General features: G+C 41.2%; 1 protein-coding gene across 2 annotated transcripts; it reads right to left on the bottom strand.

The window, feature by feature from the left end:
* Positions 1 to 594: 594 nt before the first annotated feature.
* Positions 595 to 18,391, bottom strand: echdc1 (enoyl CoA hydratase domain containing 1). Of its 2 annotated transcripts, none has more exons than XM_043683845.2 (6): positions 18,249 to 18,391; positions 16,431 to 16,665; positions 15,446 to 15,588; positions 10,617 to 10,669; positions 7,068 to 7,148; positions 595 to 1,446 (listed from the first exon to the last, which is right to left on the bottom strand). In XM_043683845.2, exons 2-6 carry the CDS (start codon positions 16,651 to 16,653, stop codon positions 1,041 to 1,043), a joined length of 906 nt encoding a protein of 301 aa, XP_043539780.1. In that variant the 5' UTR covers positions 16,654 to 16,665; positions 18,249 to 18,391; the 3' UTR covers positions 595 to 1,040. The 2 variants fall into 2 exon arrangements, with proteins under 2 accessions (XP_043539780.1, XP_043539771.1); XM_043683836.2 differs by lacking the exon at positions 18,249 to 18,391 and adding an exon at positions 17,867 to 18,241.
* Between the last annotated feature and the right edge of the window lie 5,082 nt (positions 18,392 to 23,473).

The following is a 23,473-nucleotide window of genomic DNA, read 5'->3' as shown; positions in this document are numbered from 1 at the left end:
GAACCATATCTTGTTCAGTCATTCCTGATAAATGTACAGTGAAAACTTTTCTACAGAAATTAAATTTCTACACAGTTATGTCAAACTAGTTTATTAATTGTTCTAAAAATTAAAGGAAAACATTACTAAAATTAGTAGTATTTAAGACACTTGCCTGCATAAATATGATCAGTACAGTAACTCCTTGTTTCCACATTCCATTAGTGCCCAAACTGTACTGAAATCAAACTTTGAATATATTCAATGACTACTCATTCTTTGTGATCAATAGATTCATAATCCTTCTGCTGAGGAAGCTTCCATATTTCAGTTCAAGTGACTGAAAAACATCTTTGGGCATCTAGTGCTAGATGAAAGCTAGGAGAAAGTATTTTCAGCTTCTACCCTGTCAAACCTTCTCAATATCCAAGTGATATAGTTCTTTGAGAGGCAATTTTTGTATCTAGAACTTCAATGTTAACAGCTGTTTCAGGGAATTTAATTGGCTGGACCTACTCCTACAAATGTAGAATGAGATTCTCATGCTCAAATAAGCAAAAACAAAAATTGGGACTGCATATTCAAGTATTTTTTCCAAATGCATGTGGCTTAATGGAGTGTAGATTATGTATTTTATTCCATTTGTCAATGAGAACTTCAACTTGGAGCTGGAAGACAATTATAAATAATAGACATATTACTAGTACTGATTATTGCTATAGAAATTGAATTTACTCCATGATTTAGACACAAATGCATTATACAATGGGTTTCATGCTTAGACTTGATCAAAAGAAACAAAACCATTTTACAGTGTTTTATACATCCTGTGGACATCTCAGTACTTTATAATCTGAAGTAATTCTTGAACTATAGTTTTAGGCATATTTTGACTTATCATACATACAAGACATTTTAAATTAAAATGCCATTTCATCCTAGGTGGAAACATTATATTTTGTCTTCAGCTCTTGCTCATACAAAACATGCTTACTTCCACATCAAGTTGAATTTGAAACAACAGTGGAGGCTAATTGAGGCCATTGTATATTGGATTGACACTAATTATGTTTGATATTTTGATCCAAAGCTTTCAGATTGGCATGAGAGCCCCAGAGAGTACCAAATATACTCTTTTCATTCTTTAGTGATTCTTCTTGTGACAGTTCTCTCCCTGAAACCACAACATTCTTAATGGCTCTAATGACTTGTGAAGATCCACCTGTGTATTGATTCAGCCAGTTTTCTGCCTCTTCAAGGCAGCTATCCTCATCAGTGGATGATAAAATTTCATCAACAAGACCAATCTTCAGACCAGTTGCAGGGTTCACATGTTGGGCACTGCTCAGTAGTTTAAGAGCATTCCGATAGCCAATCAATTTAATCAGTCTGGTTGCTCCACCCCAACCTGGTACCAATCCCATGTGTTTGTGAACAAAGCGAATCTCACTTCCTGAAGTCATGAGCCTGGTAAAATGAGCAAACAAGTCAATGAGTATATGGTTACTGACCAGACCAAACCCTCTTTAGATATATCAAAGAGATAATTTTTGTCTTATTAAAAAGGCAAGTGTAAGGTCTAGGCTAAGGTACTGTGGCCAGATGTAATTCAATTGGTCACGCTACTAGGCTTTAAACAAAAGACACTTTGTACTTTAACAGGGTATAAGAATAAACAAAATAAAGAAGAATTGATGTAACTGTTCCAATATAATAACATCCCCACAAACACACCTTTGGCAAAGGCAAATTGAATAAAATAGAAATGGCAGCTTCCACAACCAGATTCAAACCCCAACAACTGAAAACTGAACTAAAACCTGGTTCAGTCGGAGCCTGGTTCCACCCATTTATGCTGCTTCTCTTGTTCTAACTTCTATATAATAAAAACGTGGGTCGCACAAGCTGTTTACTTGTGTCTTAAAGCCTCTCCAAAAATAATAAAAAAGGACAAAATACACCACTTCTACAACTTGCCAGCAGTTGATAGTCACTTGTAGTCTTCCACTTTATATTTAGACAGTAGAGTTGAAACTTTATTGCTGGAACAGCACAGCAGGTCAGGCAGCATCCAGGGAACAGGAGATTCGACGTTTCGGGCACAGGCCCTTCTTCAGGAATGAGCAGAGAGTGTTCAGCAGGAGAAGATAAAAGGTAGGGAGGAGGGACTTTGGAAATGTGATAGGTGGAAAGAGGTCAAGGTGAGGGTGATAGGTCGGAGTAGGATGGAGGCGGAGAGGTCAAGAAGAAGACTGCAGGTCAGGAAGGCGGTGCCGGGCTGGAGGGATTCGGCTGAGACAAGGTGGGGGGAGGGGGGATGAAGAAACTGGTGAAGTCCAAGTTCATCCCCTGTGGTTGGAGGGTTCCCAGTCGGAAGATAAGACGCTCCTCCTCCGACCGTCGGGTTGTTGTGGTTTGGCGGTGGATGAGTCCAATTACCTGCATATCCTCGGTGGAGTGGGAGGGGGAGTTGAAATGCTATGCTACAGGGTGGTTGGGTTGGTTCGTCCGGGTGGCCCAGAGGTGCTCTCTGAATCGCTCCGCAAGTAGGCGGCCTGACTCCCCAATATAGAGGAGGCCACACCGGCTGCAGCAGATGCAGTAGATGATGTGGGTGGGGGTGCAGGTGAATCTGTGGCGAATATGGAAGTTTCCTTTGGGGCCTTGGAGAGAAGTGAGGGGGGAGGTGTGGGCGCAAGTGTTGCACCTCCTGCGGTTGCAAGGGAAGGTGCCGGGAGTGGAGGTTGGGTCGGTGGGGGGTGTGGATCTGACAAGGGAGTCGCGGAGGGAGTGGTCTCTACGGAAAGCTGATAGGGGAGGGGAGGGAAATATATCCTTGGTGCTGGCGTCAGTTTGGAGGTGGCGGAAGTGACGGCGGATGATGCGCTGTACATGGAGATTGGTGGGGTGGTAAGTGAGGACCAGTGGGGTTCTGTCCTGGTGGCGGTTGGAGGAGGGGGGCTCAAGGGCGGAGGAGCGGGAAGTGGAGGAGATGCGGTGGAGGGCACCGTCGACCACCTCGGGGGGGAAATTGCGGTCCTTGAAGAAGGAGGCCATCTGTGTTGTACGTATTTTGAACTGGTCCTCCTGGGAGCAGATGCGGCGGAGACGAAGGAATTGGGAGAATGGGATGGCGTTTTTACAGGGGGCAGGATGGGAGGAGGTGTAGTCCAGGTAGCTGTGGGAGTCGGTTGGTTTGTAGTAGATGTCCGTGTTGATTCGGTCGCCTGAGATAGAAACAGAAAGGTCTAGGAAGGGGAGGGAGGAGTCCGAGACTGTCCAGGTGAATTTGAGGTCGGGGTGGAAGGTGTTAGTGTAGTAGATGAACTGTTCAACCTCCTCGTGGGAGCACGAGGTAGCGCCGATACAGTCATCAATGTAGCGAAGGAAAAGATGGGGGGTGGGGCCAGTGTAGTTGCGGAAGATGGATTGTTCCACATACCCTACGAAGAGGCAGGCATAGCTGGGGCCCATGCGGGTGCCCATGGCTACTCCTTTTGTTTGGAGAAAGTGGGAGGATTGGAAAGAAAAGTTGTTCAGGGTGAGGACCAGTTCGGTCAGTCGAAGGAGGGTGTCGGTGGAAGGGTACCGGGTGGTACGGCGGGAAAGGAAGAAGCAGAGTGCTTTGAGTCCTTCGTGATGGGGGATGGAGGTGTACAGGGACTGGATGTCCATGGTGAAGATGAGGCGTTGGGGACCGGGGAAGCGGAAATCCTGGAGGAGGTGGAGGGCGTGGGTGGTGTCACGAACGTAGGTGGGGAGTTCTTGGACTAATGGGGACAGGACCGTGTCGAGGTATGCCGAGATGAGTTCGGTTGGGCAGGAGCAGGCTGAGACGATGGGTCGTCCGGGGCAGTCAGGTTTGTGGATTTTGGGCAGGAGGTAGAAACGGGCGGTGCGGGGTTGTGGGACTATGAGGTTGGAGGCGGTGGATGGGAGGTCCCCTGAGGTGATGAGGTTATGGATGGTCTGGGAGATGATGGTTTGGTGGTGGGGGGTGGGGTCATGGTCAAGGGGACGGTAGGAGGAGGTATCTGCGAGCTGGCGTTTGGCCTCAGCGGTGTAAAGGTCAGTGCGCCAAACTACTACTGCGCCTCCCTTGTCAGCTGGTTTGATGGTGAGGTTGGGGTTGGAACGGAGGGAGTGGAGGGCTGCGCGTTCCGACAGAACCCCACTGGTCCTCACCTACCACCCCACCAATCTCCATGTACAGCGCATCATCCGCCGTCACTTCCGCCACCTCCAAACAGACCCCAGCACCAAGGATATATTTCCCTCCCCTCCCCTATCAGCTTTCCGTAGAGACCACTCCCTCTGCTACTCCCTTGTCAGATCCACACCCCCCACCGACCCAACCTCCACTCCCGGCACCTTCCCTTGCAACCGCAGGAGGTGCAACACTTGCGCCCACACCTCCCCCCTCACTTCTCTCCAAGGCCCCAAAGGAAACTTCCATATCCGCCACAGATTCACCTGCACCCCCACCCACATCATCTACTGCATCCGCTGCAGCCGGTGTGGCCTCCTCTATATTGGGGAGACAGGCCGCCTACTTGCGGAGCGATTCAGAGAGCACCTCTGGGCCACCCGGACGAACCAACCCAACCACCCTGTAGCACAGCATTTCAACTTCCCCTCCCACTCCACCGAGATATGCAGGTCATTGGACTCATCCACCGCCAAACCACAACAACGCGACGGTCGGAGGAGGAGCGTCTTATCTTCCGACTGGGAACCCTCCAACCACAGGGGATGAACTTGGACTTCACCAGTTTCTTCATCCCCCCTCCCCCCACCTTGTCTCAGCCGAATCCCTCCAGCCCGGCACCGCCTTCCTGACCTGCAGTCTTCTTCTTGACCTCTCCGCCTCCATCCTACTCCGACCCATCACCCTCACCTTGACCTCTTTCCACCTATCACATTTCCAACGCCCCTCCTCCAAATCCCTCCTCCCTACCTTTTATCTTCTCCTGCTGAACACTCTCTGCTCATTCCTGAAGAAGGGCCTGTGCCCGAAACGTCGAATCTCCTGTTCCCTGGATGCTGCCTGACCTGCTGTGCTGTTCCAGCAATAAAGTTTCAACTTTGATCTCCAGCATCTGCAGACCTCACTTTCTCCTATTTAGACAGTAGAGCAGATTCTGTCCCTACAGGTAGTTGTCACATTATATTTTGAGCTTATTCAATATATAATGTTTGTAATCTGTTAATTTATACCTCATTCTTCCTTTCTCCTTTTGAGATACTAAAACGATGTTCAGTTTTGTGAATGTCTTTTATCATTATACTAACAATGAGAGACTTCAACAACTTGACCACATATATAAAAACAACTGGGTAAAATAGTCAACCCATGTGAACTACCGAGCCTGCAGGAAGAGAGAAGTGGGCTCCAAGAATGGAACGTACAGATACTGTAAAATGAAGATATCACCAAACAACAGAAGCAGGCCTTGGAAACATCTGGAAGTGATGGCAGCAGAACTGGATGAGAATATGCCATCTGATGATGATTAAGCATTGGGAGTGGATTTGGAAACAGCACTTAACCACCCCCCCAACCAAAAAAGCTGATTGGTGGCAAGAACCTAGGACCAACAGTCATGAAAGAAGTCCTGGGTCAGGGACCCAGCAATGGAACAAAGAAGCCTGAAACGGAGACTGATTACCTGATGTTTTAACAGGTAGTAGTCTGTACTTGTAAGTGCTTACATTATCCATTGTTTGTCATTTGCAAAGACACAAGATCCACTGTAAAAGGGGTTGTAAACAAAAATCATTTAAGTGCTTTCCTCCCTTTGCTTATAAAGGATGCTGAGGAGATAATCAAGAACACTTGCTTACTATTTGCAGTACAATGGCTCAGTGGTTAGCACTGCTGCCTCACAGCACCAGGAACCTGGATTCAATTCCATCCTCAGGTGATTGTCTGTGAGGAGTTTGCACATGCTCCCAGTGTCTGCTTGGGTTTCTGTTGGGTACTCAGATTTCCTCCACATAGTCCAAAAATGTACAGTTTAGGTAGATGGGCAATGCTGAATTGCCCAGTGTTCAGCAATGTGCAAGCTAAGTGGGTTAGCCATAGGCAATGCTGGGTTACTGGGATAGGGTGGGGCTTGGTGGCTCTGGGTGGGATACGGAGGATTAGTGTGAACTTGATGAGCAATGGCCTGTTTCTACCTTGTATGGATTATATGATTTGCAGTCATTAACTTGACTCATACCCATAGTCAGAAATCCCACACAACGCATTTGACCCTGTAAATTAATTGTGCCATATTTCAGCTCCTCGCACATATAACCTCCCAAGTAAATCCATGCCCATCTTTCCAGACACCTGATGCTTGAACGTTTCCAATCTACTTTGTGACCCTGCCACAAAACATGTCCTAATCAAAGCCAGAAATTAGCTACAGCTGTGACAGACATCAGTACTCCCTCCCTCCTGACAATTCTGCTAACTTTTAGAGTCAATTTCTTCCTACCTATCCATTATCCTATATTTAAAAATCATACAAGTGACAAATCACCACAATATAAAAATTAACTTCCTCCCCAGCATTTTGTATATCTCGTGTATCAAAAAGATTTCAAAGGAAAATTTATGCTTGATGCAAAAGGAGGAAGTACCACTCTACACAAATTCTCATTCAGATTGAAATATTAGAATGTGAAACCAGTATTTTCTACATAATCTCAGTACCAAACACACAATTATTCCTAAATGTCTACACCATTTTAGAAGGTCTCTATTTTTAAATAATTGCTAAAATGGACTTTCAAAATCAGCAAATGCTGAAAAACAACATTATAAATTAAAGAAACTTCATAAATTAATGTTTTGCCTTGTAAATAGAATTAAAATCGCTATTTACTTAGCCTATGCTCTCATTCAAGAGAACAGAATCGAAAAGCAGTTAACCAAATCGTGAAACAAAAATGTCCTTGACTACACAGTTAAACAAATTCTAAAAGTTAGACTAGACTAGACTAACTTTTACTTAAAGAAATTAGTATAACATTGTAAATCAATTGGTACTTCATGTTGCTTAAGCTAAAAATTAAAAAGAATTCGCTTAACAACTTACCGGAAATCGCAGGCTGTAGTAAGTTCTGCTCCTCCTCCTAGTGCCTTCCCCTGGACTAATGCTACACTAATCAGAGGTAGTCTGCACTAGGAATTTCAGAAAAGGTTAATAGATGTCTGACGCATTTAGTATTCAAAGTCAATTACAATTAATCACGTCAGTGCAATAATTTCACTTGTAATTCAACATCTCTAACAGAAGAACAGTTTGAATGGAATACAATGCAACCCACAAAATAGTCAAAAATTAAGTTCCTCATTTAAGAGATCAAAAATCAAGCATAACGTTTTTTTAAAAATTCATTCACAGGAATGTGGCCATCCCTGTCTTGGCCATCATTATTGTCCAGTTGAGAGACAACCACATTGGTGTGGGTCTGGAGATACATGAAGGCCAGACCAGATAAGGACATTAGTGACCCAGATAGATTGTTCCCCAGCAACTGTGTCCCGATTAAAGGTTTTGTTCCAGATTTTTAATGCATTCAATTCTACAAACTGTCTTGGTGTGATTCGAACCTGGTCCTGAGAACATTATCTGAATTGCTGGGTTAATAGTCCAGCAACAATACCAATAGCCTCCCCTTGTGTTTGCTAGTTTAAGATAATTGTCTCTTTCCCCTTATCCATAGTACAATGATTTACTGAAACTACTCAAAGAAAAATATTTCAGGTTATAAAACAAATCTTTGACAGTATCCTGAGATTTTAAAAAAAGTTACTAAGACTTTGGCAATCAACAAAAACTTGTAGATACAGACATTAATGCAGCACAGCAGCTAGCACTGTTGCTTTACAATGTCAAGGATCTGGGTTTGATTTCAGCTTCGGGTGACTGTTTGTATGGAGTTAGCACGCATTCTCCCCAATTCTGCTGGATTTCCTCTGGGTGCTCTGGTTTACTTCCACAGTTCAAAAATGTGCAGTTTAGGTGGATTGGCCATGCTAAATTGCCCATAATGTCCAGTGTTTACAGGCTAGGTGGATTAGCCATGGGAAATGTAGGGTTACAGGGATTTGGGATGGATGCTCTTCAGAGAATAGGTGTGGACTCAGAAGGCCGAATGGCCTGCATCTACACTGTTGTAGCGATTCTATGATTTAACTTTGAAAGGTAGCAGAAGAATTTAAAAACCAAAAGGATTTGGCAGTTTTGCTTTACTGTAACCAGTAACAGAATAAGACTGCACAAGTTTTTTTTAGGTATATATAAAAAGGTGAGAGAGAGAGATAAGAGTGGACAATAGACCACTGGAAAATAAGGCTGGAGAAATAATGAACAATCACAAAAGAACAGAAATAGATTCTTTGCATCAGTCTTCATGTTGGAAGACGTCGGCAGCATACCAGAACTTGGAGAATCAGGGGGCATAAGTTAGTATGGCCATTACTAAGGAGAAGAAGCTAAAAGGTGGAGAAATCAGCCAGACCAGATGGATTGCATGCCAGGCATCTGAAAGAGATTGCACGGGCATTGGTGGTGATCTTCCAGGAATCACTGTAGTCAGGGAAAGCCCTGGAGAACAGGAAAATGGCTAAGAAGGGAGGGAGGCAGAAGACAGGAAACTATAGACTGGTTTGCCTGACCTTGGTCATTAAGATTTTAGAGTTCACTATTAAAGAGGAGATTTCAAAGTACTTAAAAGTGCATGTTGATATAGGGCTGAGTCTGCACAGGGGTGTTCCTGTTAGAATTCTTTGAGGTGGTAATGAGCAAGTTAGACAAAGGAAAGCCAGTGGACGTGATCTATTTGGATTTCTGGACGGCCTTTTGACAAGGTGCTGTACAGCACAGGAAGCTGCTAAATAAAGAGCCCCTGACATTTAGGGCAAGGTACTGGCAGAGATAGAAGATTGACTGGCAGAAGGCAGAGAGTGGGGATAAAGAGATCTTTTTCACAATAGTAGTCAGTGACTAGAAGTTCTGCAGGGGATTATAACTATTCACATTGTACATTAATGATCTGAATGAAGGCATTGAGGGTATTGTGGCTAAGCTAGCAGGAGGAACAGGAGTTTGAGGAAGCAGAGAGGCTGCAGTGGAAATTGGACAGCCTAAGTGGCGGTTGATGGGGAGGAGAGAAATAGCAGATGGAATACAATGTGGGAAAGTGTGAGATTATTCACTTTGATAGGAAGATTAGAAGTGCAGACTATTCTCTAAATTTGGAAAAACTTCAGAAATCTGAAACACAAAGGGACTGAAGTGTTCTAGGTCAGGATTCTAAGCTAAACATGCAGGTTCAGTTGACAGGAAGACAAATGAAATGGTGGCATTCATTTCACGAGGACGAGAATTCAAAAGCAGGGCTGGACTGTAGAGGCTATATATGGTTCATATATAGAATGCACAGAACGATATGCTAGCCTTAGAGGAGGTTCACAAGAATCATCTCTGTAACAAAGGGCTTGTCATATAAGGAACGGTGGAGGAGGCCTGGTCTGTACTCTAATAAAGTTTAGGTGGATTGGATGGGGCCTATCATTGAAACATAGATCACTGAGGGGGCCTGAATAGAGTGAATGTGAAAATGTTTCTACTAGTTGGAGAGACTAGACCAAAGAGCACAATCTCAGTGAAGAGACCCTTTAGAACTGAGATGAAGAGTCAGGCTGGTGAGTCTGTGCAACTCATTGCTGCAGAATGCTGTGGAGGCTAAGACATTGAGTGTCTTCAAGACCGAGATAGATAGGCACTTGATTAGTCAAGGGATCAAGGGTTTTGAGGAGAAGGCAGGAGAATGGGTTTGAGAAATAGATCAGCCATTATCGAATGGCAGAGAGTTAATTCAATGGGCATTAGAAAATAAGGGACAACACTTTTTCCCCTGCAATTTAAAAACAAAATAGCCTCCAACTGTCACTAGATGGCAGAAATTGACTTATTAGCACCTTGCAGAACACAGAGGATATATACAGTGGTGCTGCAATTTATTTTTTTACCATAACTAAATCCAGAGGGTTGTGAAGATTGCAGCTTTCAGTTTATTTTTTATGAATACAAAGCAATCTGTATTGCAACACATGTTTAAAAAGGTATATCTATGTGAAGGAAAACTCTAAAATCAACCAAAAAGGAAAACAATTTAGCTGTACTTATTTTCTATATCAGATGAAAGTGAAGGTAAAAGCAGCAGTCTGGTTCTCCATTCAAATATACATATTTCAAAACATACTTCCAATGTGAAGCTACGTTATGATCTTTCCAATTTTAAAAAGTTCAAGAGTTTCAAATATAAAAATATAGCTAATTTCAAATGAAATCAAATTGTTATAAACACCAAAAACTGGAATGACTTCACAGTTAGTTCTATAGAAATCTATAATTGTTAAACATTCATATTAAAAAAAATCAGTCTGAGGAGAACAGCTAATGTTTCAAGAATACATCCCTTCATAAGGATTGATCAGTCCTAATGAAGGACACATTATTCATTGACTTGTTCACTCTGCAGAATGCTGACTGATCTGTGTGCTTCCAGTATTTTCTTATTTGTTCTGATTTCTATTAATAGAGACATTGTATCACATTTTAATTATATATCAGTACCTCAGAAGTCTTGTCAGGGTGTTCTGCATAAACATACAAATTCTCAACCCATCCTAAAAAGAAATGCAGAAGATTTAATTTCTAATTGTTATTATCTTTTAGCAGCAAGATTCCTGCTCATTCCACTGATGCTTATTTAACTATTTTGTGAAAAATTCCACAGCATGAGTATAGTGTCTCAAACCTTGGAATAGCCTGCCCCAGATTTTGGATCTTCCAGTTTTTTTTAAACAAAATGGAGTAGTCATAAAAGGGTAGTAAGAGGCAATTCAGTTCATCATGTCTGCACCAACCATTGTGACTTGGTATGGAAGAATGACACTTTGTCCAGAACCCTGCACATTTTTTCTATTTGAATAATTATCTAATGCCCTGTTGAACAACTTGATTAAACATTCCTCCATCTTCCTCCTTCAGAGAAAGACCACTTGCAGTGTGGAAGTTTTATTCTCATGTTGCAATTACTTCATTTGCAAATCACTTTAAAAAATTGGTGCTGTCACATCTTTGAATCTTTTATGAGCAAGGACAGTTTCTCCTAATCTTCTCCAATCAAGCTTCATAACTGAAGTTTACCATACCTGGAACCATTCTTGTAAATCTTTTCTGCACCTATGATTCACATCCTTCCCATTATGTGGTGACCAGATGTTTACAATACTCTAGTGTGGTCTAACCAGGATGCAGGTTTGACAGAACCTTCCTTGCTCCTTACTCTGTGCCCCTATTAATAAAACCAAGAATATAATATACTTTATTAATTGCTACTTCTAGCTATCCTGCCATCCTTAGTGACTTATGCATAGCTGCATCAAGTTCCTCTGCTCTTGCACACCCTTTACAGTAGTAACTATTATTTGATATCGCCTCTCCTTGTTTTTCTACCACAATGGTTTCACCTCAGTCCTCTATTGAACTTCATCTGCCATCTCTCAACCTGTTCTCCCAACTTATTGATGTCTTTATGAAATTCCACACTGTCTACCTCCTTTACACTGTTCCAAGTTTTGTATCATGCACAAACTTTAAAATTGTCCCCTGCATTCCAAGATCTAGAACATTTCAGAAAAAGCAAGTGACCACTGTGGAACATTGACAAACATGCCGCGAGCCCAAAAAATAAGTTTCCTTCGGTTTTCTTTCACTCGGCAAATTTTGTTACAATGTTTCTAAAGTTCCTTTCATTCATAGAAAACAGAAAATTGGTACAGGAGTCGGCCATTTGGCCCTCAAGCCTGCACCATCATTCAACATGATATTGGCTGATCATGCAATTTCAGTATCCCACTCCTTTCTCTCCATGCTCCTTGATCCCTTTAGAAGCAAGGGCCATGCCCAGCTCCCTCTTGCCCCAATAGCTTCTATAGTAAAGAATTCCACAGGTTCACAACTCTGAGTGAAGAACTTCTTCCTCATCTCATTCCTGAATGGCTTGCTCCTTATACTGTAACCCCAAGTTCTGGACATCCCCAATATCAGCAACATTCTTCCTACATCTAACCTGTCCAGTCCCATCAGGAATTTATACATTTCTATGAGAACCCCACCTCTAAATTCCATTGAGTTCAAGGCCAGTCAATAGAGTCTTCATGAGCTTCTCAAATCTTTTGTGGTGAATGCCTTTTGCAGGTCTATGTGCACTGTATCAGCAGCATAACCTATATCGGCCCTCTCTCTTCCTCCTTCAAAGAACTCCAGTAAATGAATTAAACATAATTTTTCCTAAAGAAATCCATACTGACTGTTCTTAGTTAACCCATATTTGTCGACATGACTTAATTCGAGAACAGGTTATTGCTTCAAGAGTCTTCCCCATCACCGAAGTCTAACTGGCTAATCTGCAATTACTGGGTTTATCCTTAAAAATGTTTTTTTCTAACGATGTTTGCAATTCTCCAGTCCTCAAGGAAGATTGAAAGATTGTCAGTGCCTCTGCAACTTACTTACTTCAATATCCTTGGATCATCTCATCTGATACAGATCCCTCATCAACTTGAGGTACTAATGGCTTATCCAATCCTTCCTTGTCAATTTTGAACCCTCCAAAAACAAAATTTCCTGCTCTGTCATGGCCTGGATAATATTTCCTTCCTTTGGTAAAATCAGATGCAAAATATACCTCAACCATGCACCCAACTCCAGTTGCAAGTTTCCTACTTGGCTCCTAATTAGTCTACTACTTCTTTCACCATTCTTTTACAACTTACGTGCCTATCGAAGACTTTGTGATTCTACTTTATATTAGCTGCCAGTTCTTTATCAGAATTGTACACAGTACTCCAGATGAGGTCTGTCTAGTGGTCTATACATGTTTGGCATTAACTTCCCTGCTCTGATACTCTTACCCTACTCATGAACCAAGAATACTATAGGCTTGATTAACAACTTTCTCCTTGTCGTGCAATCTTTAGCAACTTATACACATACACAGCTAGATCTTTCTGCACCTGCACATCCATTAGAACAGTACCATTTATTTCATACTGTTGCTCCATGTTTTTGTATCAAAATGTAACCAACCTCCCACTTCAACTTATCAATGCCTTTTTGGAGGCCATACACTGTTCTCCCCAGTTTACATTACTCCCAAGTTTTGCATTGTGTGGAAATTTTGACATTTTACCCTGCACCCTGAGATCAAGATCATGTCAGGAAGAGCAAAGGTCCCAATACTGACCCCTAGGGAAACTCCTTCGTCATCCACGGAGCTCTGGATTTGTTTTCCCTACCTTTTCCTTTTTGTGGCAATATATTTCAATTATGCCCGAGTCTTCTCTTCTTTGAATGTAGAACATTGCTTAACAGCTTCTCTTGCCGACCTCTTGTTCCAGTCTGACTCAGCTTAGTTCTTTCCCCATTGAAATCAGATCTCTACCAATCGATTATTTTTACTCTTATGTTATTCATGCCATCTTCCACCAATGTTCTTAATTCTATGATACAATGATTTGTCCCTTAAATGTTCCCTGACTGTGACTCTATGCACTTGGTCCACTTCATTCCCAAGAACCAGGTCTAATAATGCCTCATTTCTAGCTGGACTGGACGCATATGGCTGACAGAAATTCTCCTGAACACAATCAAGGAATGTTTGTCCCTCACTACCACTATCCCGGTACAAAGTTAGGTAATTAAAGTCCTCTGATATGATTATGTTTACACATCTCTACATTTTGCAGGTTTGTTCCTCTACCTTCTGCATTGGTGTCGTCTACAGCTTACAGCAAACAATGCAATTTTGTTCCTTACTTCTCCCTACATAAATCCTATCATCTAGGACACCCTCTTTCTCCAATATTGCAATGCTGTCCTTAGCCAAAATCACCCCTCATCTTTCTTCTGTTTTCTGAAATACTTGTAACAGGAATATTTAACACTTAGTCCTGCTGTTCCTCTAGCCATGTCACCATTGTTGCCACATGGAAATCTGCACCTATCTTATTAACTACACTCAGTTCATTCATATACATGCTGTGGAACCAACTGAAACTTCACAACTTTCTCCATGTTCAGGGAGGAGAAAGATGAGGGCTGTGGATGTTAGAGATCAGAGTCGAAGTTTGTAGTGCTGGAAAAGCACAGCCGGTCAGGCAGCAACAGGGGAGCAGGAGAATCGACATTTCTGGCATAAGCCTTTCAGCAGCAGGATTCTCTGCTCCTCGGATGCTGCCTGACCTGCTGTGCTTTTCTAGCGCCACACACTTCTTTCTCCATGTTGACTGATCAGTTGACACTCAATGCAAGTTAGGTCAAGTGGGTCAAGGCTTACTGGGAGCACCCATAACACAGGATGACCACTGCAGGAAGAGCTAATAATTAGTTGAATAGGCACTTAATTAAAATGACCCAATGTTTGGCAATTTATAAAAATATCCAGAAAACTTGGTTTTCCAAAAGGCAAGATAGGAGGGACCACACCTTTGTTTCACATCATTTCTCAAAATTGTCCAAATTAAAACTAAAGGAAGTTCAGTGTTATGCAGACAATAATCAGTACAAATCTGTTTGGATTAGAACATGCAAAATAGTGTTGAAAATGGAAAGCATTTGCCAGATGTTGCTAGCACTTGGCCAATATCCCTCTAAACTCTTCCTGTTGATATACCCACACAGTTGCCTCTTAAATATTGTAATTGCGCCAGCATCCACAACTTCCTCCGACAGCTCATTCCATATACGCACCACCCTGTGTGAAAAAGTGAGCCCTTAGGTCCCTTTAAATTTTTCCCACCCTCACCCTAAATCTATGCCCCCTAGTTCTGGACTCCCCCACCCAGCCCCAGCCTATTCAGACTCCCTATAATTCCAAGCCTCCAACCCTAGCAACATCTTTGTAAATCTTTTTGGAACCCTTTGAAAGTTTTACAACATCCTTCCAATAGGAGGGAGACCAGATTTGCACACAATATTCCAAAAGTGGAATAAAACTCTTCAGAAACTATTATCATAACAGAATCCATCCAAAGTAGTGACTGTATTACATTTCAAATCCATTGGCAATATTAAAATCAAATTTAGAACAAACTATGTTCCAATCAGTACTTTTTATATTATTTGTACTGTAAGTGGCAGAGGGTCATTAGACTACAGTTTCACAATAAATTCTGAGAATTACAACAATCCCGTCAAAGCAGATCTGCATACAGCAAATAAATATGGAAAAACAGAAACTGAAAATCTACCCTGAAAAAGGTATAAAACTCCCAATAGAGTGAAGCATGAGGAGTTTATATATTCAAAACATATTTTTAGTAAAAGCTCCCCATCCCCAACTAAAACTTATCAGAAATGAAACAAACCACGAGTCATTCCCTCATTTGTTTACCTACCTCAGGGTTTGACATTGCTTTAACTGCTCTTAGATCAGAGCCCGAGCAGAATGTATTCTCTGCACCTCTCACTATAAGACCTTTTCCATTAGTCCAGTGTTCTAGCTCCTCCACCCTATCCCGGAAATCTAACATCATTGTTCCTTATAAAAGAGAAAGAGAAAAAAAATTGTAAAAGGAAAAGGGATTTTGTGCATCAAAAATGTGTCACTAATGATTACCAAACATGGTCAGTATTCAAACATAGTCAGTATTTTCTCTATCAATTATTAAATTGATCTTATCAAAAAAGTGATAAAACAGAATCAGGTAACCTCAAGGCAATATTGTACACAACTAAATGCTGAACAGAATTCTAATTTATATTTGGAATTTAACTTCAATTTTCCACTTAGCATCAGTTGGTCCAGGTTTCATCATAATTCACTATATTTATCTAATCAGGAGTATCTTTATGGAATAATTATTAGCCACCAAACCGGCAAGTCTAAATTGAATAGGGTGAAATCTCAGATGAAAAGATTGGATATGGCAGTGCATTGTTCATGAATTAATCTAGTAATATCATGCCAATGACATTCCATAACCTTATGCAAGTTTTGACCAAACTTCAAACCATTTCTTAAATAAATTAAATAGGGAAAGAAATGCTAATCATGAAATTTTGGAGAGAAATCTAGATGCATGAGTCTCAAAGGTCTTTTCAATGTGTTGTGAATCTGTGCCAAGTCCAAAGCTAACAGAAGCCAATAAATTATGTTTTTAATTAAGACAACCAATTAACATCTAATTAATTCAACTACTGGATTTTGACTTTCATTTGATATAGGTCATTTGTTCAGTAACTCATTCAATATTATACAAAAAGCATTCTTATGATAAAAAAAACTCATGGGAACTTTTTTTTCCCCTGGAAAAATAAGTGCCAAAGAATATATTAACTGGACCTTTTACTGAATCTGTGCTGATTAGCAGATAACCATACCAGAAAATGCATTCTTTCGTTCAGGGTTGTTAATAATCAGGTTAGCAATTCCATTTTGATCTTTCTGCAAATCAATGGATCCACCAGGATGTTGTTGAAGTTTTTCCTTTATGTCATCTTCATTCACTCTATAAACGGACGTGTACACAGATAGACCTCTTTGTTTCAATGTTTGATTCCTTAAACCACATTTCAGACATTTGTGGATGCAGAACATCGCCATTTGCACTCGACACTGAAAGTAAGTTTTTAAAATGTCAGATTTATTTTAAAACATTACCTCTAGCTATTTTTCATAACCCATATTTATTGAATTTACATTCCTAAGAGATTAGGGGTTTGCAAGGTGCTACAGAACAAATTCAATATTAAATACAAAAAAGTCTAAACTTGTAGCCAGTATGGGAAGTTTTGGGCAATGATGATGTTACTGAATTTCAAGAGGAGGCAGTGATGCTTTCTTGTTGAAAATAGTCCTTATACAGCATTTATGTAGCACAAATATTATTTGCCACTCATCAGCTCAGGAACGAATGTGCAAAAGGTACAAGCTTGCATTACTATCTGTGGAATTGTGAATGGAACTGAACACTAATCACCAGTAAGTATTACCAATTCTGCATGAAAAAACCACTTCGGACAACATTTGCCTTCAAAGAACAGGAGGAAACAAAGGTTGTACCTACTACAACTTATCAAGCACTACGGAACCTAGGCCTGCATCTGTTAAAAGAAAAACCAGAGAAATGCCTCCAGAATTTGGAGAAGCGAACAAGTGGGCTCACATGGAACAGTTAGAAAAAATGTGCATATAAGATTTTGTCATCGACGGTTCAAAGCTTTCATTGTTTGCAAAGACATGAAACAACTTCACGAGTAATAAGGGCAGCTGTCTTAAGTAACAGTAATCACTAGTCTCCCCAATTTATTTCCCTCATTTCCTATTTGTAGGATAGCTATATTCGATATGCAGGAGTATTTTGGAGCACTTGCCCGGTTTTAATTTGCATTCATTTTGCAGAGAACAGACATTGCAATTGGCCTAGAACCCTTATTCTTGGCTGCTACTAAAGGACCCCTACTAGGAAAGAAGTGCGCACAAGTTCGGCGAGGACACGGTTTAAACTGGCTGCAATTACCTTAATCCAGAATAAAAGGTTAACATATCATACAAAGACTCTTGAAGGCATTAAATGCAAACTATTTTTATGCAAGTAGAAAATTGTCAAATGATATTTAAATAAGCACATATCCGAATTTATTTCATGGTCATATCTCAAAGCTTTGAAACAACGCTCGTGTAACTCAACCAGAAAAATTACGCGAAGTCATTCAACAACAGTTCAGTTTGGAAACAGTTTAAAGAACTGAGTTTTTTTTAATAAGCTTAATTAAAATACATCAACGTTTAGTAAGAATGAAAACAGTCTACATACTGCGAATATTCAAAATGCAACTGCTAAGCGAAAACTATATATTTGCCGTTTCAGAATTCTTGATATTAATGCCTGGAAATCCAGCCAACCAATGTAAACACGCTCATTCGAGATTCCAGGAGCTTTAGAACGAATGTAACACTAATTACGAAATATGTTATGGACCTTTAGTCAATATGGGAAAGTTTCAACACCCAATAAAAAGGTAGAAACAACTCTTTAAAGGTGCAGTATAAACTGTTACGATATACTACATTCTCATCTGTCCAGCAATGCTAAAGGTTCAAAATAACATGAGAGGCCTGCTTTCTTTCACGCGTTGTTATACTGGCAAGAGTACTGCTGCAAATGCTCAACAGAGGTTGTTCCGTATAAACATCACCTTCTTCCTGACGAAGTACCGCACTCTATAAAAGTACAATTTTAGTGCAATCCCTTCGCAATCTAAACGCTCATTTATTGAGCTTTCCTTCCCAATGCTAATATTTGCACTTAACAGCAGCTCCAGTCTCCCACACACAACAGTGACCCGGAAGAAGCACACGCGCTGATCGAATGTCCCTCGGAATAACGTTCCGCTCTCTGGAATGCGAAGGACAATGCCATTGTGACGCCTCAAAGCCAGTTATGTTCCTCTGCTTTCTTTCTCAGGCTCACTGAACTGTGAATCAGAGACTGGCATTAGCCCTGACACATTGACATTCTCCAAACATCATCATATCAGAAATACCAGATCCTCGGACTCTACGTTGTGTTCAGATCCTGTCCACCATCGCTATTTTGTGGGACAGCTGCTGCTGATTCTGTTGAAAATAGTTGCAGGTCTCCACACAAGCTTTTATTATCCATTTACCATTAATCGCCCTTGCCCCTGTGCTTTACGTTGTCATCCCGTTTCTTATTTAATTGAACCTGCTTTTCATCCGAACAAGCCTTTCTCCTTTGTCCCTTCAAATTCTACTCTTTCTGCAATCCGTCTTATTTTAAGCATTAACATTTCTAATTTCAAATACAAGCAAAATACCGTGAATGCTGGAAATCTGAAATAAGAAGTGAAAGTGCTGGAAAAGTCTCAACAGGTAGGCAATATTTTTGGAGAAAGGAGCAAACTTAACATCTCCACAGATGCTTCAGGAAGTGTGAGTTTCTCTCGCAATATCAGCTTTTATTTCTAATTTCTTCTAGTTCTGTTCAAAGATTATTGACTAGAATCATTCACTCTGTCTCTTTCCATGAATCACTAGAAATTAAGTCATAGAGAAATACAGCACGGAAACAGACCCTTCCTTCAATCCAACTCGTCCATGCTGACCAGATATCCTAACCTAATTTAGTACCATTTGCCAGTACTTGGCCCATATCCCTCTAAACCTCCTATTCATATTCCTATCTAGATGCCTTTTAAATGCTGCAATTGTATCAGGCGCCACCACTTCCTCTGACAACTCATTCCACACACAGACCACCCTCTGCATGAAAAGATTGCCTCTTAGTTCCCTTTTATATCTTTCCCCTCTCACCCTAAACCTATGCCCTCTAGTTCTGGACTCCCCCACCCCAGGGAAAGATCTTGTTTATTTATCCTATCCATGCCCCTCATGATTTTATAAACCTCTATAAGGTCACCTTCGATGCTCCAGGGGAAAATGCCTCAGCCTATTCAGCCTCTCCCTATAGCTGAAATCGTCCAACTCTGCCAAAATCCTTGTAAATCTTTTCTGAAACCTTACAAGTTTCACAACATGCTTCCGATAGGAGGAAGACAAGAATTGCATGCAATATTCCAAAAGAGGCCAAATAAACATCCTGTACAGTCGCAACATGACCTACCAACTCCTAAACTCAATGCTCTGACCAATAAAAGAAAGCATACTATCTTCACTATCCTATCTACCTGTGACTCCACTTTCAAGGAGCTATGAACCTGCACTCCAAGGTCTCTTTGTTCAACAACACTCCCCAGGACCTTACCATTAAGTGTATAAGTCCTGCTTTGATTTGTTTTTCCAAAATGAGCATCTCGTATTTATCTAAATTAAACACCATCTGCCACTCCTCAGCCCATTGGCCCATCTGATCAAGATCCCATTGTACTCTGAAAAACCTTCTTCGCTGTCCACTACACCTTCAATTTTGGTGTCATCTGCAAACTTACTAACTATACCTGTTATGCTCACATCCAAATCATTTATATAAATGAAGAAATGTAGGAGACCTCGCACCAATCCTTGTGGCACTCCACTGGTCACAGGCCTCTGGTCTAAAAAGCAACTCTCCTCCACACCCTCTGTCTTCTACCTTTGAGCCAGTTCTGTATCCAAATGGCTACTTCTTCCTGTATTCCAAGAGGTCTAACCTTACTACTGCAAACAAAGTTAAAGGAAATCCTAATTAATGTTCCGAAACTACGGTGAATCATAATCGTAGATGTTAAACCGACGGCATGGTCTGAGTATCGCCATGGCATCATAGTTCACAACATGGCAGTGATGGAAGCATTGGGCACAAAACCAGAAAACTGTGTGTAATTTATTTTCTTTTCTCTTCATTTTTACTTGTTATTTTTGTGTTTTTATACTTAAATGCAGAATAGCACTGCTTCTAAGGTTACTTTATATCCATCTAATACAAAAGCAAAAAAAGCTGGAAATACGCAGAGGTCTGTCAGTTTTTGAAAAAGTGAAGTTTGACATTCATAATTTAATCTCTTCACACTTAAGGTTTTGAAAGTGTTTCCAACTGAAGTATTAAGATTTTGATTTTAGATGTAAGCCTGCTGTATACTTTCTCTACTTTCTCAGAGTTCAACCCTGCCAAGTGTGAGGTTGTCCATTTTGGAAAGACAAATAAGAATGCGGAATACAGGGTTAATGGTAGGGTTCTTAGTAAGGTGGAAGAACAGAGGGATCTTGGGGTCTATGTTCATAGATCTTTGAAAGTTGCCACTCAGGTGGATAGAGCTTGTAAGAAGGCCTATGGTGTATTAGCGTTCATTAGCAGAGGGATTGAATTCAAGAGTCGTGAAGTGATGTTGCAGCTGTACAGGACTTTGGTTAGGCCACATTTGGAGTACTGTGTGCAGTTCTGGTCGCCTCACTTTAGGAAAGATGTGGAAGCTTTGGAGAGGGTGCAGAGAAGATTTACCAGGATGTTGCCTGGAATGGAGAATAGGTCGTACGAGGGTAGGTTGAGAGTGCTAGGCCTTTTCTCGTTGGAACGGCGAAGGATGAGGGGTGACTTGATAGAGGTTTATAAGATGATCAGAGGAATAGATAGAGTAGACAGTCAGAAACTTTTTCCCCAGGTACAACAGAGTGTTACAGGGGACATAAATTTAAGGTGAAGGGTGGAAGGTATAGGGGAGATGTCAGGGGTGGGTTCTTTACCCAGAGAGTGGTGGGGGCATGGAATGCACTGCCTGTGGGAGTGGTAGAGTCAGAATCATTGGTGACCTTTAAGTGGCAATTGGATAGGTACATGGATGGGTGCTTAAGCTAGGACAAATGTTCGGCACAACATCGTGGGCCGAAGGGCCTGTTCTGTGCTGTATTGTTCTATGTTCTTTATTTTAGACTTAAAGCATTTCCAAACTTGTCTTTGTTAATGTATTATGTTGACAGTTGGTAAACAGGGTGGAATATTTGGATTTGCTATGCATGATTAAATAAGTAAGGAGCATTGGGATGTCTTAATGATAAGGAGAACAACGATGAGGAGTAGGATTTGTTTCTTTGCTGGCATTCCTAATCAGATACATGGTCAAAGAATCTTCATCAGTTTGCATTAATTACACGAATAAAGTTCTGAGTGAGACTGGTTAACTAATGCTAGTTTCAATTAAATTCAAATTTTGCGGAAACAATGGAGTAGATGCAGATTGCGTAATGGTTTCAAAACTTATTGTTTTAATGCTGACAGATGCAAAGTTCTGTGTTTTCATGCCTCTGTCTTGAGTTGGGTGCAGCTAAAAGATCTTTCAAAATGGTGAGCTGGATCTGAATCTAAGAGTCTTGCCCTATTCCCTTATACCACAGAGCAAATATTGTGACAAAAGAATGCAGATACATGCCTATATGCAGCATTCTTGCCCTGACAGGTTCTATTGTTGGTACAAGCATTTCAAATCTCATGTAATTTTGATAAAATCAAGTTAATTTGTTCAAAGTGCTTTACAACATATGAAAAAGTCATAAACCATAAGGAAACCTTCGTCTCAAGTCGGGAGCCAAGCAAAAGTAGATGTTCAGCATTCCCTTTGAAAAACATTGCTGTTCTTATTGAGGGTTTGGTTAAGAAAAAGAAGGAAGCATATGTCAGGTACAGACAGGATAGATCGAGTGAATCCTTAGAGTATAAAGGCAGTAGGAGTATACTTAAGAGGGAAACAGGGAATACATGGAGAACTAGCCATTTGGATATAGAACTGGCTCAAAGGTAGATGACAGAGAGTGGTGGTCGAGGGTTGTTTTTCAGACTGGAGGCCTGTGACCAGTGGAGTGCCACAAGGATCGGTCCTGGGTCCACTACTTTTCGTCATCTATATAAGTGATTTGGATGTGAGCATAAGAGGTATAGTTAGTAAGTTTGCAGATAACACCAAAATTGGAGATGTAGTGGACAGCGAAGACGTTTACTTCAGATTACAATGGGATCTTGATCAGATGGGCCAATGGGCTGAGAAGTGGCAATTTAGATAAATGCGAGGTGCTGTATTTTGGGATAGCAAATCTTAGCAGGACTTATGCACTTAATGATAAGGTCCTAGGGAGTGTTGCTGAACAAAGAGATCTTGGATTGCATGTTCATAGCTCCTTGAAAGTAGAGATGCAGGTAGATAGGATAGTGAAGAAGGCATTTGGTATGCTTTCCTTTATTGGTAAGAGTATTGAGTACAGGAATTGGGAGGTCATGTTGCACCTGTACAAGACATTGGTTAGGCCACTGTTGGAATATTGCATGTAACTCTGGTCTCCTTCCTATCGGAAAGATGTTGTGAAACTTGAAAGCATTCAGAAAAGATTTACAAGGATGTTGCCAGGGTTGGAGGATTTAAGCTATAGGGAGTTGGAGAATAGGCTAGGTCTGTTTTCCCTGGAGCATCAGAGGCTGAGGGGTGACCTTATAGAGGTTTAAAAAATCACGAGGGACATGGATAGGATATGATTCAGAGATGCCGGTGTTGAACTGGTGTGTACAAAGTTAAAAATCACACAATACCAGGTTAAAGTCCAACAGGATTAATTGGAAACACCAGCTTTCAGAGCGCCACTCCTTGTTGGTTGTTCTGATGGAGCGGCGCTCCAAAAGCTAATGCTTCCAATTAAACCTGTTGGACTATAACCTGGTGTTGTGAGATTTTTAACTATGGATAGGATAAATAGACAAAGTCTTTTCCCTGGGGTGGGGGTGTCCAGAACTAGAGGGCATAAGTTTAGGGTGGGAGGGGAAAGATATAACAGAGACTTAAGGGGCAACTTTTTCACTCAGAGTGGTACGTGTATGGAATGAGCTGCCAGAGGAAGTGATGGAGGCTAGTTGAATTGCAACATTTAAAAGGCATCTGGATGGTTATATGAATAGGAGGTTTGGAAGGATATGGGCCAGGTG

The sequence above is a fragment of the Chiloscyllium plagiosum genome, unplaced genomic scaffold (assembly GCF_037043375.1).
Source record: "Chiloscyllium plagiosum isolate Xiang-an unplaced genomic scaffold, Cpla_swu_hap1 HiC_scaffold_3, whole genome shotgun sequence".
Classification (NCBI taxonomy): Eukaryota; Metazoa; Chordata; class Chondrichthyes; order Orectolobiformes; family Hemiscylliidae; genus Chiloscyllium; species Chiloscyllium plagiosum.
Note: the sequence above shows the minus strand (reverse complement) of the source record. Positions and strands in the feature narration are given on the sequence as shown.

Bases quoted from the DNA above. Each gene is read 5' to 3' on its own strand.
- echdc1 (XM_043683845.2), bottom strand. From the start codon at position 16,653: ATGGCGATGTTCTGCATCCACAAATGTCTGAAATGTGGTTTAAGGAAT. The intron at 10,670-15,445 runs GTAGGTAAACAA...ATTTCTTTTTAG, and splicing joins AAGCAATGTCAAACCCTGAG to GATGGGTTGAGAATTTGTAT. The intron at 7,149-10,616 runs GTACTGATATAT...TTCCTAGTGCAG, and splicing joins ACCCTGACAAGACTTCTGAG to ACTACCTCTGATTAGTGTAG.